Consider the following 15,064-nt stretch of genomic DNA (forward strand, 5'->3'; position numbering starts at 1 on the left):
CTAGCGCCACTTGTAGCAGCTTTCCAAAAGATGAGCTAGTTTGCTTTTTACAACACGGCGACTGGAGTCGAAAGACACGACGTGATTATTTGTAACTGTCTAACAGCTACAACATTGCCGAACTACTTTATTGTGTGTGGCTGGTGTTGTTGCCGAATATAAAGACAAGACTCATTTGCTGTGTCTTTTTTCTTACGGGTAAGCCAACTTTGCCAAGTAACAGTAACCAGCTAATTTAGCTATAGTACTCGTTTAGCTAGTTATCGTTAGTGAATTTTCAAACTCCTTTTTACCTGTAATTAAATCACATGGGTCTTTGTTAGCCGCTAGCTAGCAATGCTAATTTACGGTTAAAGTAGACTTACAGATGGGAGCTGGCGGGTGTTGCTAGTCTAGACATCGTTATTTTCTATTTGAAGCCGCTAAGCCTGACATACCACTTGCCATGCAGTAGCATGCTTGGCTGGCTATCATTTTAACTGCACCATTGTGATCATCTAGCCAATTGGCTTGCTACCATGTTTAATTACATATTTGTTAGCAATAGAACCACAGTAGTTATCAGTGATTAGCTTCGCCCACGAATGGCTAATAATGTGAAGTACAGTCTCGATGCTGTGTTTTTAACGTTTAGAAACGTCAATAGTCATGGCTTTCATCACCGATAAGGAATCCTTCAAATAAAACAGATACAATTTCTGTGGCAGTAATGCACAGATCCATACAGCTGTAGGGTGGACTTCCTGAGTTACTTTTACACACAAGTGTTCAGAGTAGTCTAATTAGCACAGGTGATGTGATGTCTTCTGTCTGTTTTCTGTATATAATGTCTGTAACATGGATATATGGCCTTGTGGGAACTCTAACCCTATCAAGGTGTGTATCAATTAAACTCTTTTTTCCTTCATGATTTCTCGCTGATATGAACGATAAGGTCCTTTAAATGCTTCCAATACCGTAGCGCAAGCGACGTGCGTTACTGTTCAGATTGAGCGTCGGGACTCTTTAAACTGCCCCATACAGATGACGTCTTTTCCCAGTAAAATACTACTTGAGTTAAAATTATTTTGTTTTAAATATACTTAAGTATCAAAAGTAAACATCCTTAAACATTCCTTTTGGTAAGTAAACTAGACAGCACCATTATTTTAAAAATATAAATAGTACAGTACCCCCCAAAAAACGACTTAAAACTTCTCTAGGGTACGATGCAATAGTCCAGACGGGAGAGGACAAGTGCCTGGATTAAGACCTGCGCCACATCTTGTGTGAGGTAGGGTCGTACTCTACAGATGTTGTAGAGCATGAACCTGCAGGAGGGAGTCACTGCTTTGATGCTGGCAGAGAACGACAGGGTGTTGTCCAAGGTCACGCCAAGGTTCTTTGCACTCTGGGAGGGCAACACTGTGGAGTTGTCAACTGTAATGGATAGGTCTTTGAGCGGGAAGGTGTTGGGGGCTGACAGGGCTGACATCCAGGTTGAGATATATACCAGGCATGCAGAAGACACGTGTTGCACCTGGGTGTCAGAAAGGGGGGGGGGGGGGAGTAGTCAACCCTATTGAACATTTATGGGAGATTCTGAAGCAGTGTCTCATCCCTCAAACAAAGTTCTGGACACTTGTAGAATCTATGCCAAGGTGCATTGAAGCTGTTCTGTGGGAAACACCCTATTAAGACACTATGCTAGTGTTTCTTTTATTTTGGCAGTTACCTGTATATGTCCAATAATAATTGCAAACACATCTCTAGTATTTTATATTTTCATTATATGCCACTTTCATGGATGACCAGATATTCCAAAATGGAATCCTATCCTGCTGTTGTATTTATAGTCATTCAAGGCCTGTCAAGCCATCCACGCCCAGCAGTGCAACGTTTCTCCTTAGACTGTCATGGTTGGCCCGACAGTTGCTTATAATAATCTTCAAACTTTGTCATTATCAAGCTATGAGCAGGCTAGTGAGGCCAAAGATGGTGAATAAATTAAGATGTCCCACTCTGAACCTTTTACAGTTGTAAAGAAAATGTTGCAGTTCCTGTCTGCTTAAGTGGCTCTCCCATATGCACCAATGCAATAACAGCTGGTTCTGATCTGCTTAGTTCATTTACTGTATATGAACCAGAAAAGAGAGCACGTGAGATGTCTCGCTTCCTCTTCTGTCTCTGGTGAGACCACTGAACTGGCCTCTGCTTCGTACAGCCTCACCTTGGGGTCAAAGGTCATGAACCCCGTGGTACTTTAGGTTATATTCTAGAACTGGTGTGACTGTGTTCTGCAACCCAAGATGGGTGTCGTGAAATGTCATGCAGCAGCGGAGGAGATTTAGTAAACAGAAACCGTCTGAGACTGCAGAAACAGCAAGCCTTTTAAAGGCACGAGACTCCATTGCCACATGTTCCGTGGCTAGAGAGCCGGTCAGTGGGATAATGTAACAGGACAGGATGTTTCTAGCAACTGGGACATGGCCTGGTTGGTTTTTATATTCATAAACTGACTGTGTTTGAACTTAATTTTGTCTATTTTAATTAGACCTAAATTGCCCAATTTAATACATGTTTTTAATAATGTTTTTCTCCCCTCATTATTGCAGGCCACATCACCCCTAACCCCTCACACCCTTTTACATCCAGAATATCAACACAACAAAGATGGAGGAGCTCCATGCCCACTGCCTGAACTGTGTGAACCGGAGGTGTATGATTCGCACAGAGACTGGTATGTCCTGTGATCTCATTGGCTGTCCTCTTATCTGTGGGGCAGTCTTCCACTCCTGTAAAGAGGAGGAGCATCATTTACTATGCCCGTTTGAAAGAGTGCCTTGCCTCAACACTGGATTTGGGTGCCCTTTCACTATCCCCCGGATTAAGATGGCTAAACACCTAGAGACGTGCCCGGCCAGTGTGGTGTGTTGCACCATGGAGTGGAACCGTTGGCCTGTGAGCTATTCAGACAGGAAGTCCTATGAGCATTTGAGCAATGTTGAAGTGGTGGAGCAGCTAGACATGGCCCTGGCTCTGCAAGATCAGAGGATGCTACTGGAGTCTCTTAGAGTCACCACCAACACGTCAAAGAACAGATCTAGTAAATCGGCTGAGGAAACGTGTTACAAGATCGCTGATGTAATGTCAAGTGTACCAGAGACTGACATTAGTAATGGAACGGTTGAAATGGATGAGGCTGCTGCTTTGACTAATGGAGTGGTTGAAATGGAAGATGATGATGAGTCTTATAGTGAGGTACACAAAATAAAGTTAGCAGCTACCTTGGCCGTCCTCAGAACTGCCAAGGATATAGACTTGATCAGTGTAAATGTTGAAAACGGTGAGAGAGAAGGGGTTCTCCATAGGGGAGAGGACAGCGATAATGATAATCATAATGATTTGAAGAATGTAGAGATGAAGGCAAGTGACACAGAGTCGGGCTGTGAGCTTGGAGCAGTGGGCGGAGTCGGAGTGGACTGTGGATTTGGAACAGACGGGCAGGGAGACGAGAGCAATTGGATAGAGTCTCCAGAGGAAGTGGAGAAGGACCATGTGATGGGTCTTGCTGAGGTGGGTTGTCCTCCTCTCAGTAACGGTTTCAACCATGCAGGAGACAACCAAAATCACTTGCGACAGCGTGAGTGGATGGATCTGAGCAGATCACCACCCAGACGCTCTGAAGTCAACAGGTTTTCAGACTTCAGGCTAGTGATGCCTTATCTCTCCATGCCTAATATAGTAGCACCCCTGGAGACCTCTGGGCCCCACCCTCCACCACTACCCATCCACCTGCCTCTTCCCATGCCTCTCCCTAATCTGGAGCCGTACAACATGCTCCAGCATCTGCCCTTGGAGATAGAAGACAGGTGGCTGGAGAGGAAACTTCAGAACCTCCAGGTGCTCAGAGGGATGAGTGTGTTTACATTTAACGGGCGCAGGGCTCTGATGTCTGACCCCTATCTGTTCAGAGCCAAAATGGAGGACAAGTCAGTGGACACCTCAGACCTGGAGGTAACTGACGATCCATTGGGGCTCCATGGAATCGACCTGATCACGGCAGCACTGCTCTTCTGTCTGGGGGACTCCCCGGGGGGCCGCAGCATCTCAGACAGCAGGATTGTAGACGGCTACCACGTCGACTTTGGTACCCAGACCTTCTCCTTCCCCTCGGCTATACTGGCCACTAACACCATGGTGGGGGATATCGCCTCCGCGTCGGCCTGTGATCACGCCAGCCCTCAGCTCTCTAACCCCAGCCCTTTCCACTCTCTCCGGCTGGACCTGGTTCTGGAGTGCGTGGCCCGTTACCAGACCAAGCAGCGCACCATGTTCACCTTCGTGTGTGGACAGCTGTTCCGCAGGGATGAGTTCTCTTCGCATTTCAAAAACGTTCACGGGGACATCCACGCCGGCCTGAACGGCTGGCTGGAGCACCGCTGTCCCCTGGCCTACTACGGCTGCACCTACTCCCAGAGACGCTTCTGTCCCTCTGTTCAGGGCTCCAGGATCATCCATGACAGACACCTGGGCTCGTTTGGGGTGCAGCCCGACATGCCTCCCCAGTACGGCGATAAAACCCTCCCCAGGAATGCCTGTCGGTTCGGGTCCACCTGCGACCACCTGAGCTCCTTGCCCTTCGAGCTGCAACAGTATGTGGCCAGTTTCCTGGATGGCTTCAGCCTGTGCCAGTTTTCCAGGGTCTCTCGGACAATGAGGGATGTGTGTGGCAGTTTACTGCAGTCCAGAGGCATGGTGGTGCTGCTCTGGGAGAACACACGAAGGCCTGATGGGTCATCCTCATGGCAGATCCAAAACAAGGTTAGTCACTTACTGTGTATGCATGTGCATTAACATCTGTACCCAGGCTGTATCGCAACCAGCCGTGATTGGGTGTCTCGTAGGGCAGCACACAATTAGGCCAGTGTCATCAGGTGTAGGCCGTCATTGTAAATAAGAATTTGTTCTTAACTGACTTGCCTAGTTAAATAAATGCTCAATTGAATTTCATCTAGTGTAATTTTCCCATAAATCTATGATCCATGGAATAGTACGACGGTCTGAGATGTGTGGGGATTTCAAAGTTAGAATTCACACCTATTTGCTGACCATTGAATGCAGGTTGTCCTGTCTCAACAAAATTGTCAATTAGATTAAAGGCTTGGCATTGCAAAAGGACAAACACAAGCAGGAATACAGTATGACATATAGTATATCAACGGCTTTATCGTTTTGGATGAGAACTCATTTGTTTATAATATTCTGTTTGTGAACCAGGTGTGGCGATTTAGCACAGCCTTCGGTACAGTGAAGGAGTGGAAGTTTGCCAACATCACCAGTATGGCCGACCATCTGAAGAAGTGCAAGTTTAACACCATCACCTGTCGGGACGAGGCCATCCCTCTGCCCTGCATGTGCTTATCCAGAGAGCTCACCAAAGAGGGACGCTCACTGCGCTCAGTCCTCAAGCCGGTATTATGAGTAACTCTATAAAAGGGTTGGAGTCCATGGGTATTAAAAGTAGTGCACTATGTAAGCGTTAGGGTACTATTATGGACGTAGTTCACTTCAATCAATTCAGTAAGTTCTTACAGAAGTACTCCCAGGATTCACTGCTCTATGATAAGCAAATACAAAATGCTGCTATCGTTCTCTTCCGGTCCTGACAGGAAAAAAAACGGAATTGTTTTCAACCTATTTGATATGCATACACGCGGAGTGGACAAAACCTTCTCTTTCCATGACCGACTGACCAGGTGAATCCAGGTAAAAGCTATGATCCCTTATTGATGTCACCTGTTAAATCCACTTCAATCAGTGTAGATGAAGGGGAGGAGACAGTTGAAATAATGATTTTTAAGCCTTGAGACATGGATTGTGTATGTGTGTCATTCAGAGGGTGAAAGGGGCAAGACCAAATATTTAAGTGCCTTTGAATGTGGTATGGTAGTAGGAGTCAGACGCACCGGTATGATTGTGTCAAGAACTGCAGCGCTGCTTGGTTTTTCACACTCAACAGTTTCCTGTGTCTATCAATAATGGTCCTCTACCCAAAGGACATCCAGCCGACTTGACACAACTGTGGGGAGCATTGGAGTCAACATTGGCCAGCATCCTTGTGGAACACTTTTGACACGTTGTAGAGTCCATGTCCCGATGAATTGACTGTTCTTGGGGGCGCCGCAATGCAACTCAATATTATGAAGGTGTTCTTAATGTTTTGTGCACTATATATTCTTGTTACCAATGTACTGAATATATTATTTAACTTTTACATACTCTGTCAATGTGTAAATAAAACATATTTTTGACATTACATTTTCTATTTTTATAAGATAACGAAGTTCGTACTGTGCCGCATTGCCAACAAAAGAAAATGGAGCCTTAACTTATGATAAAGACTTGATTTCTGGTCATGAGAGGGATCTGATGGGGATCTTTTAATGAGTCGATTTCTCATTGTCCCCCGGCTAGAGCGATTTACAACGTCTTGCACGGTTTTATATACTTAGGGTGATCATGAATTTTGTTGAGTTTGAGTCAGCGGATCATGCCATTTACTTTTGAGTCAGCGGATCATGCCATTTACTTTTGAGTCAGCGGATCATGCCTTTACTTTTGAGTCAGCGGATCATGCCATTTACTTTTGAGTCAGCGGATCATGCCTTTACTTTTGAGTCAGCGGATCATGCCTTTACTTTTGAGTCAGCGGATCATGCCTTTACTTTTGAGTCAGCGGATCATGCTATTTACTTTTGAGTCAGCGGATCATGCCTTTACTTTTGAGTCAGCGGATCATGCCTTTACTTTTGAGTCAGCGGATCATGCCATTTACTTTTGAGTCAGCGGATCATGCCTTTACTTTTGAGTCAGCGGATCATGCCTTTACTTTTGAGTCAGCGGATCATGCCATTTACTTTTGAGTCAGCGGATCATGTTAAGATATTGTCAGTGTAGCTATTTAATGCGATCACGCTTGTAGACAACGCAGATTTTAAAGGTAAACTTTGCAGATGTCCGCTCAATTATTTGAAATGACCTTTTAAATGTAGGTCAGAATGAATCGCGGCCTAACTCAACCTCCATCAGTATCAGGCTGGACAACAATGTTGACTGTTTGAGTTAAGGTGATTGGTTGTCTTTCTGTATCCAATCTCCTGTTCCTCATTTGAGAACAATGTTACCTCTGTGAAAACCATTTGTGTGAATACTTGTTATAGATCAGTGACTCCTGCAGGTCCGGGAACATTGGCATAACGTTCTGATCATTTAGAGTTGCTCAGTATGGAGACTGATCATCATTCAATCATGGGCATGTCTATAAGTTATCATATAAAAACACTCATCTTTGTATTTTCCTCTTGGCTCTACATAGTCACTGTGTTCAGAAGTTGCCTGCTGTGTCTCGGGGTTTGTAAAACATGGTTGCCTTCCAAATGGCACCCTATGAACTATATAGTGTTCTAATTTTGATGCTCCGGGGTCAACTTTTTGCACTGTATAGAGATTAGGGTGCCATTTGGGTAGTTGCCATGAAACTGCATCAATAGTGCTGGCCATTACTTGTATTGTATTGCCAGATTGACACTATAGGGCCGAGCCAAACCAGGCTCTGTAGTGTGAATCTGGTTTATGTGTAAAACATGCACTAATCTATCTATCATTCTTCACATGGAACAGCCACTTTGTTGTCATGGTTATAGAGTGTGGTTAGTTCTAGGACTGATACACCGTTCAGTATTACTGATGTGTTTTATTACCATGTTGGTACTGACACATTCAATTCCATGTCCTCAAAAGATCGATAACCTATCCATCATTTGACATGATTTTTTCCGGTTTGAATATGAGTTGAAATTCTGTTTGGGTTTGGAAGTGGAGTGCAATATTTAATGAATCAGTCTTAAAGATGGTGTTAATGAAACTAAGGCCTGGATTCAATCCGATCGCAGCTTGAAGAAAATGTGCCTTTAAAAGATAATCTTCCAGTGTTTACAGAGATCACATTCACAGTAAACACTGTATAATTCGGTTCAATTGGAAATGACCTTTAAATGACTCTTTGTCGGCGAAGCACAATCGAATTGAACCCCGCCTCAGTTCATGGGTTTAAGATTGGGTTGGAAACGCTTTGGATTTTAAGGGCACAGTTTGCGTCTGTTCTTTTTAAAAGGAAGTACATATTTATTTTACTTCAAGTTCTTCTCTGAATCCCTGTACTGTTTGTTCTTCCCTGTGTGTTTTATTACATTTTGGGGGGGGGGGGGATCAGTGCAAACGTTGCATTAGGATGAAACACCCCGGATGAATAGTTTGAAACATTTTGATATGGTGAAATAATCCACGCTTGTTTGGTTTGATACACATTTTGTGCGTGTTTAGTATTCTTCCATTCAACACTTTTTTTTTTAATGGGAGTTTGTTTTTGACTATTATTTGGTGTAGTTCAGGATGTTATTAACATGCCACCAATATTACATAGACCACTCAAAGGTAAAGGCCTTCGTGGGTCCACCTGAATACCCAGGACCTGAACTGGTCTAAAATTCAAACTTTTCCTTAGGGTCTGGGTCGGGTCCTGTTCGATTGTCATTGGGTCTCGGGTCAATTTAACTACAGCTGATAGATCTGAATGGACACAACCACGGCTCTGCATAGAAAAAAAAACATTTCTTAAAAACATATTCTACAACATATTTATTTTATGCTAATATGGTGAATTTATTGATTTATAGAAGGCCTTGACAACATACAGTATAAAGACCTATTCATTAACCAGCCGTGCAACTTGACTGATCACTTGGGTCCAATCAGGTCTGTTCTAGTATTGGTCTAGGTCTGGTTGTTCTCAGGTCTGATTGGAACCTATTGATCATCCCCACATATCTTGGGCCCAGATCTGTATGATGCTAAGACAAGTCTGATGGTCGTTGATGACCAATGACTAGGAGTTGACAAAACAGCACAAACAGATCTGGGACCAGGCTAGACATGTTTCTGCTCGAGTCAGATTTATTTCCCCCTTTTTTTTGCATGTGAGTGAAGAGATTAACCGTCATTCTTAAGAACATGATTTATCCATAAAATGCAAGGTTATTTTTCACACTACAATAACCTTTCTAGCGGTTGTGTGTGTGCCTCTATACAATGGGATTATCTGTATATGACTACATTTGATGGTAGTATTTGCAACAATGAAATGACAGCTTTAAACAAGAGGCTACATTTCTGTAGTGTTAAATGAACATTTTACAATAAACCGCATTGTAAATCTGGCAGTGTAATTTAGTTTGAAACTTTTCTTCAACAATTTGTTATAAAGAGGTGATTATGTATTGCCCAGTTTACTAAACTGTAGTTAAATAACACATTGTTGAAAAAAGGTTTGAGATTAAATCATACTGCCAGATTACAATGAAGTTTATGGTACATTTTGCACTTAAAGCTAGAATCCTTACTTGAAACAATAACAAAGGGTCAAAAGCTGAGGGGTGAACCTGGAAAAATGTAACCGCTCAAATTCATAGATCTATGGATGCAAGGACTGCCCATCCATGGTTTCAAAATGATAGTTTTAACCAATGTTTTGAGGCTATACAGTGTTTGTTTACATTTATATTGTTTACAAACACTTGAGTAAAACAAGCTTATATTTGGGGTTCTAATGGGGAACGACAGCTGAACTAAGTTCATGAGGCATTTATAAGTTGAATTCTTCAAGAATCAATGGGTATCATTAAAAATTGATGTAGCATCTAAGGATTCTAGCTTTAACGCGTTACTTTTGCTATACGAAAACGTTTTCCCGCGGTGTCTTACTCTTTTACATGTTTTGTTCAGTTTGCTTTAGCGGCCCTGGTGTAAAAAGCTCCTTCACATTACTGTGTATCATCAACAGCATTTTCATCACCAATAAAAGTTGTTCTTTACTTGCTACAACATGGTTTAAATATCTTCTACGAGAACAGCATCATGTTGACTGATGGTCGAGTCTCAGCTGCTAAAGGTGTGCGCGAGACTGGAGGAGGTTGGGCCTCTATCGGTGAGGTCTGGTAGCAGGGTCTCCATCGGTGAGGTCGGGTAGCAGGGTCTCCATCGGTGAGGTCTGGTAGCAGGGTCTCCATCGGTGAGGTCTGGTAGCAGGGTCTCCATCGGTGAGGTCTGGTAGCAGGGTCTCCTTTCCTGCGGAAGTAGGAACATCTTTAGAAACCGGAACTGGGCTATAAAAAGGTCCAACAATTATGGAATAGAACAAAATAAAATCAAAATGACCAAAAAAAGACTATAAACAGACAATATGACAATCACTGACTGGCATTCAAACCGTGGCCAACTATGTTTTGCTCACAGACCTCCCCCATATCCATCTGTACATATAAGACTGGGAGGTTGTTACTATCTCTGTACAGAGAACTGAGAAGACAACTCTGGTTCCATTAGCTTTACCTTAGCAGCAGAAGAAACTTTGGAAACCACCTTGGACATGACAGGATGTCCTGGAGACTCTATGAGTAACAAATGCAAAAAATTAAGTGAATTATGATGTCTCACTGCACAATCAATGGGCAATATCTCTACTGCTGTAATCCAACCAAAACATCTCTGGGGAGAGATATTGTAGTATATAGTAGTTACATTTCTCAATAAATCTTACAAAACAGAAATAAACTAATTTATGTGAATCATTGGCTCCTGAAAGAAACTCCAAAGTGGTTCCTCTCCCAAGCTTGTTGTTCAGGGTATCCATGAAGAGTCTGATTTGCTTGCGAAGGGAACCTATACATACTTTTGACCTCTCGAGGGCACTATAACTCCAATAACACTGTGATCCAACTGGATTGTTATGCAAATCAGAATTTTCTGATAGACAATCGCCATATGCCCCCCCCCTCCCCCCATCAATCAATTAGTGGTAATATTATATATGCCATTTAGCAGACGCTTTTATCCAAAGCGACTTATAGTCATGTGTGCATACATTCTACGTATGGGTGGTCCCGGGGATCGAACCCACAACCCTGGCGTTACAGGCGCCATGCTCTACCAACTGAGCTACACAGGACCATATTTGTATGTTCTTTCATTGGTGAATACACTTCATTATCTTTGAATGACTTCAAGGGAACATCAAGGGAGATAAATGCTCTTGTAAAACATTGTAATTGATAATATACACAGAGTGTACAAAACATCAGGACCTCCCCCCCCCTTCTGCTCTCAGAACAGCCTCAATACGTCAGGACATGGACTCCACAAGGAGTCTAAAGTGTTCCACAGGGATGTTGGTCCATGTTAGGTGTCTAAAGTGTTCCACAGGGATGTTGGTCCATGTTAGGTGTCTAAAGTGTTCCACAGGGATGTTGGTCCATGTTAGGTGTCTAAAGTGTTCCACAGGGATGTTGGTCCATGTTAGGTGTCTAAAGTGTTCCACAGGGATGTTGGTCCATGTTAGGAGTCTAAAGTGTTCCACAGGGATGTTGGTCCATGTTAGGTGTCTAAAGTGTTCCACAGGGATGTTGGTCCATGTTAGGTGTCTAAAGTGTTCCACAGGGATGTTGGCCCATGTTAGGTGTCTAAAGTGTTCCACAGGGATGTTGGCCCATGTTAGGTGTCTAAAGTGTTCCACGGGGATGTTGGCCCATGTTAGGTGTCTAAAGTGTTCCACAGGGATCCTGGTCCATGTTAGGTGTCTAAAGTGTTCCACAGGGATGTTGGCCCATGTTAGGTGTCTAAAGTGTTCCACAGGGATGTTGGTCCATGTTAGGAGTCTAAAGTGTTCCACAGGGATCCTGGTCCATGTTAGGTGTCTAAAGTGTTCCACAGGGATGTTGGTCCATGTTAGGTGTCTAAAGTGTTCCACAGGGATCCTGGTCCATGTTAGGAGTCTAAAGTGTTCCACAGGGATGTTGGTCCATGTTAGGTGTCTAAAGTGTTCCACAGGGATCCTGGCCCATGTTAGGTGTCTAAAGTGTTCCACAGGGAGGGATGTTGTGTTCCACAGGGATGTTGGTCCATGTTAGGTGTCTAAAGTGTTCCACAGGGATGTTGGTCCATGTTAGGTGTCTAAAGTGTTCCACAGGGATCCTGGCCCATGTTAGGTGTCTAAAGTGTTCCACAGGGATCCTGGCCCATGTTGACTCCAATGCTTCCCACAGTTGTGTCAAGTTGGCTGGATGTCCTTTGGGTGGTGGACCATTCTTGATACACACAGGAAACTGTTGTGTGTGAAAAACCCAGCAGCTTTGAAGTTCTTGACACATACCGGTGCGCCTGGCATCTACTACCATACCCCGTTCAAAGACATCTACTACCATACCCCCTTCAAAGACATCTACTACCATACCCCTGTTCAAAGGCACCTACTACCATACCCCTGTTCAAAGACATCTACTACCATACCCCTGTTCAAAGACATCTACTACCATACCCCTGTTCAAAGGCATCTACTACCATACCCCTGTTCAAAGACATCTACTACCATACCCCTGTTCAAAGACATCTACTACCATACCCCTGTTCAAAGACATCTACTACCATACCCCTGTTCAAAGACATCTACTACCATACCCCTGTTCAAAGACATCTACTACCATACCCCTGTTCAAAGACATCTACTACCATACCCCTGTTCAAAGACATCTACTACCATACCCCTGTTCAAAGACATCTACTACCATACCCCTGTTCAAAGACATCTACTACCATACCCCTGTTCAAAGACATCTACTACCATACCCCTGTTCAAAGACACCTACTACCATACCCCTGTTCAAAGACATCTACTACCATACCCCTGTTCAAAGACACCTACTACCATACCCCTGTTCAAAGACATCTACTACCATACCCCTGTTCAAAGACACCTACTACCATACCCCTGTTCAAAGACATCTACTACCATACCCCTGTTCAAAGACACCTACTACCATACCCCTGTTCAAAGACATCTACTACCATACCCCTGTTCAAAGACATCTACTACCATACCCCTGTTCAAAGACATCTACTACCATACCCCTGTTCAAAGACACCTACTACCATACCCCTGTTCAAAGACATCTACTACCATACCCCTGTTCAAAGACATCTACTACCATACCCCTGTTCAAAGACATCTACTACCATACCCCTGTTCAAAGACATCTACTACCATACCCCTGTTCAAAGACATCTACTACCATACCCCTGTTCAAAGACACCTACTACCATACCCCTGTTCAAAGGCACTTTAATCTTTTGTCTTGCCCCTTTCACCCTCTGAATGACACATGCACAATCCATGTCTCAATTGTCTCAAGGCTTAAAAATCCTTCTTTCACCTGTCTCCTCCCCTTCATCTACACTGATTGAAGTGGATTTAATACATGGCATCAATAAGGAATCATAGCTGTTACCTGGATTCACCTGGTCAGTAGGTTATGGAAAGAGCAGTGTTCCTAATGTTTCGTATACTCAGTGTACTTAGATCTTATCTTTAAAGTTATAATTACAAGTATAAACTTCCGCCGTACAAATCCAAAACCATTATCAGGTAAGTCAGGTGCACCGTGATCTCTTGCCTGTAGATATTTACCCTACTGTACCTTTCAAATAAGGAATTATTATATCAACTACCCGAGCTGGATTGAAATAGCTCAACATGCTCACTTCTCTTGGATACAGGGAAACTGATTGGCTCCAACAAAGGATGGGCACATCCAATAAGAAATGGTCACAAGGTGCACTTCTACCAATAAGTGCACAAGGACAAGGGATTGTTCTAATTCCTTTGTCACAAGGAGAGAAGGCTGTGATCGCCTGGACTGAACTGCACTGCACGATGAATCAATGACTGTGGATAGATGATTAACAATAATGAAACATGGTTAGTTGTTAAATTTATGAATCAAGTTGGTCTCCACACATTCTATTCCTATCCCAACAAAACAGAACTATAGAAATGCACTGTTAACAGAATCTGGATGCAACCCCCCCCCCCCCCATTTTATAGCAGCATGTCTCCCTAGCAACCATTTCCTATAGCAGGATGTCCGAGGACAAATTACATATAGGAAATCTAATAACGATCTAGTGAAAGACTTCCCTTTGTTTCAGAACAGAGCCCTTCAGAGTAAACATTTTTAAATACACATTGAGATTGATATAAATATTCAATACAATAGAAGAATAACACCATTTAAGACAATTATAGTGCTTCAAAGCTTTTATTGACATGCACCCTTTCTCAGACAGACATAACGCAAAGTGGAAAAATACATGAGGAAAAGCCAACCCGAAATCAAATATGGTTGTGGTCAATCAATCAATTGTATTTATAAAGCTAATTTTACATCAGCCGATGTCACAACTCAAACAACAAGCAATGTAGATGTAGACGCACTTGGAGGACCAGTGAGGTACATAAGAACAGGTAGGCAGTGGGTGTTGATCGACAGTACGTGAAGTAGTGTTAATGACTTTAAAGAGACAATCTGCAGTTTGAACAATAACAAAGCGGACCCTCCCGCCGCTGATTTGGTAAACTAGATATAGTTTCAACCATGTTGAGGCTATATAGTGTTCGTTTACATGTTGGGTTTAATGGGTTACGACAGTTGAGGTATAAGCATCTCGTTACGTTCAAGAATCAAGGGGTTGTGCATCATTCATTTTTTTTAAAGTCTATAAACAGACATAGCAACTGCAGATTGCCCCTTTAATGATACAAACAACTTGTTTCAGCATAAAATCAGCCTGTCAAATGGTTAACCATCCCGAAACCAATCACTGTGTTCTAAAGATGTTGTATTAAGAGTTTAAATCCATCACAATTAATTACCAAGACCTCCTTCGGTGTTGCTATGAAAGTTAGTTAACGTCACTTCACGTAATCCTACTCCATGTGAGAAATGTACTCAAAATATTGACTTCATATTTTTTAGGCAATAATTCAGGACATAGAGTTTATTGCTTCTGATTCTACATGGACCGTTATAAAAGTGTCAGATTTGGAGTGCTGATCTAGGATCAGGTCCCCCCCCCCTTTACAAGCAGAAACTTGTCATCCTTCTGAATACTAAAATCACTGAAGAAAATTAAAACA

General features: G+C 43.0%; 1 protein-coding gene and 1 long non-coding RNA gene across 4 annotated transcripts; one reads left to right on the top strand and one right to left on the bottom strand.

Annotated features, from left to right (window-relative positions):
• The first annotated feature begins 4 nt into the window (after positions 1 to 4).
• LOC124046700 (F-box only protein 30-like) lies at positions 5 to 10,596 on the top strand. Of its 3 annotated transcripts, none has more exons than XR_006841048.1 (5): positions 5 to 198; positions 2,595 to 4,803; positions 5,260 to 5,454; positions 5,652 to 5,748; positions 6,039 to 10,596. XR_006841048.1 is itself a non-coding variant. In XM_046367396.1 (4 exons), exons 2-4 carry the CDS (start codon positions 2,653 to 2,655, stop codon positions 5,682 to 5,684), a joined length of 2,379 nt encoding a protein of 792 aa, XP_046223352.1. In that variant the 5' UTR covers positions 5 to 198; positions 2,595 to 2,652; the 3' UTR covers positions 5,685 to 5,837. The 3 variants fall into 3 exon arrangements, 1 of the variants encoding a protein (XP_046223352.1); XR_006841049.1 differs by lacking the exon at positions 6,039 to 10,596 and adding an exon at positions 6,002 to 6,030; XM_046367396.1 differs by lacking the exon at positions 6,039 to 10,596 and having other exon boundaries at positions 5,652 to 5,837.
• Positions 10,044 to 13,593, bottom strand: LOC124046702. The gene is made up of 3 exons (XR_006841051.1): positions 13,377 to 13,593; positions 10,429 to 10,487; positions 10,044 to 10,164 (listed from the first exon to the last, which is right to left on the bottom strand). It is a non-coding gene; the product is annotated as an uncharacterized LOC124046702 (long non-coding RNA).
• Positions 13,594 to 15,064: the final 1,471 nt, after the last annotated feature.

Source organism: Oncorhynchus gorbuscha, linkage group LG10 (genome assembly GCF_021184085.1).
Source record: "Oncorhynchus gorbuscha isolate QuinsamMale2020 ecotype Even-year linkage group LG10, OgorEven_v1.0, whole genome shotgun sequence".
NCBI classification, from domain to species: domain Eukaryota; kingdom Metazoa; phylum Chordata; class Actinopteri; order Salmoniformes; family Salmonidae; genus Oncorhynchus; species Oncorhynchus gorbuscha.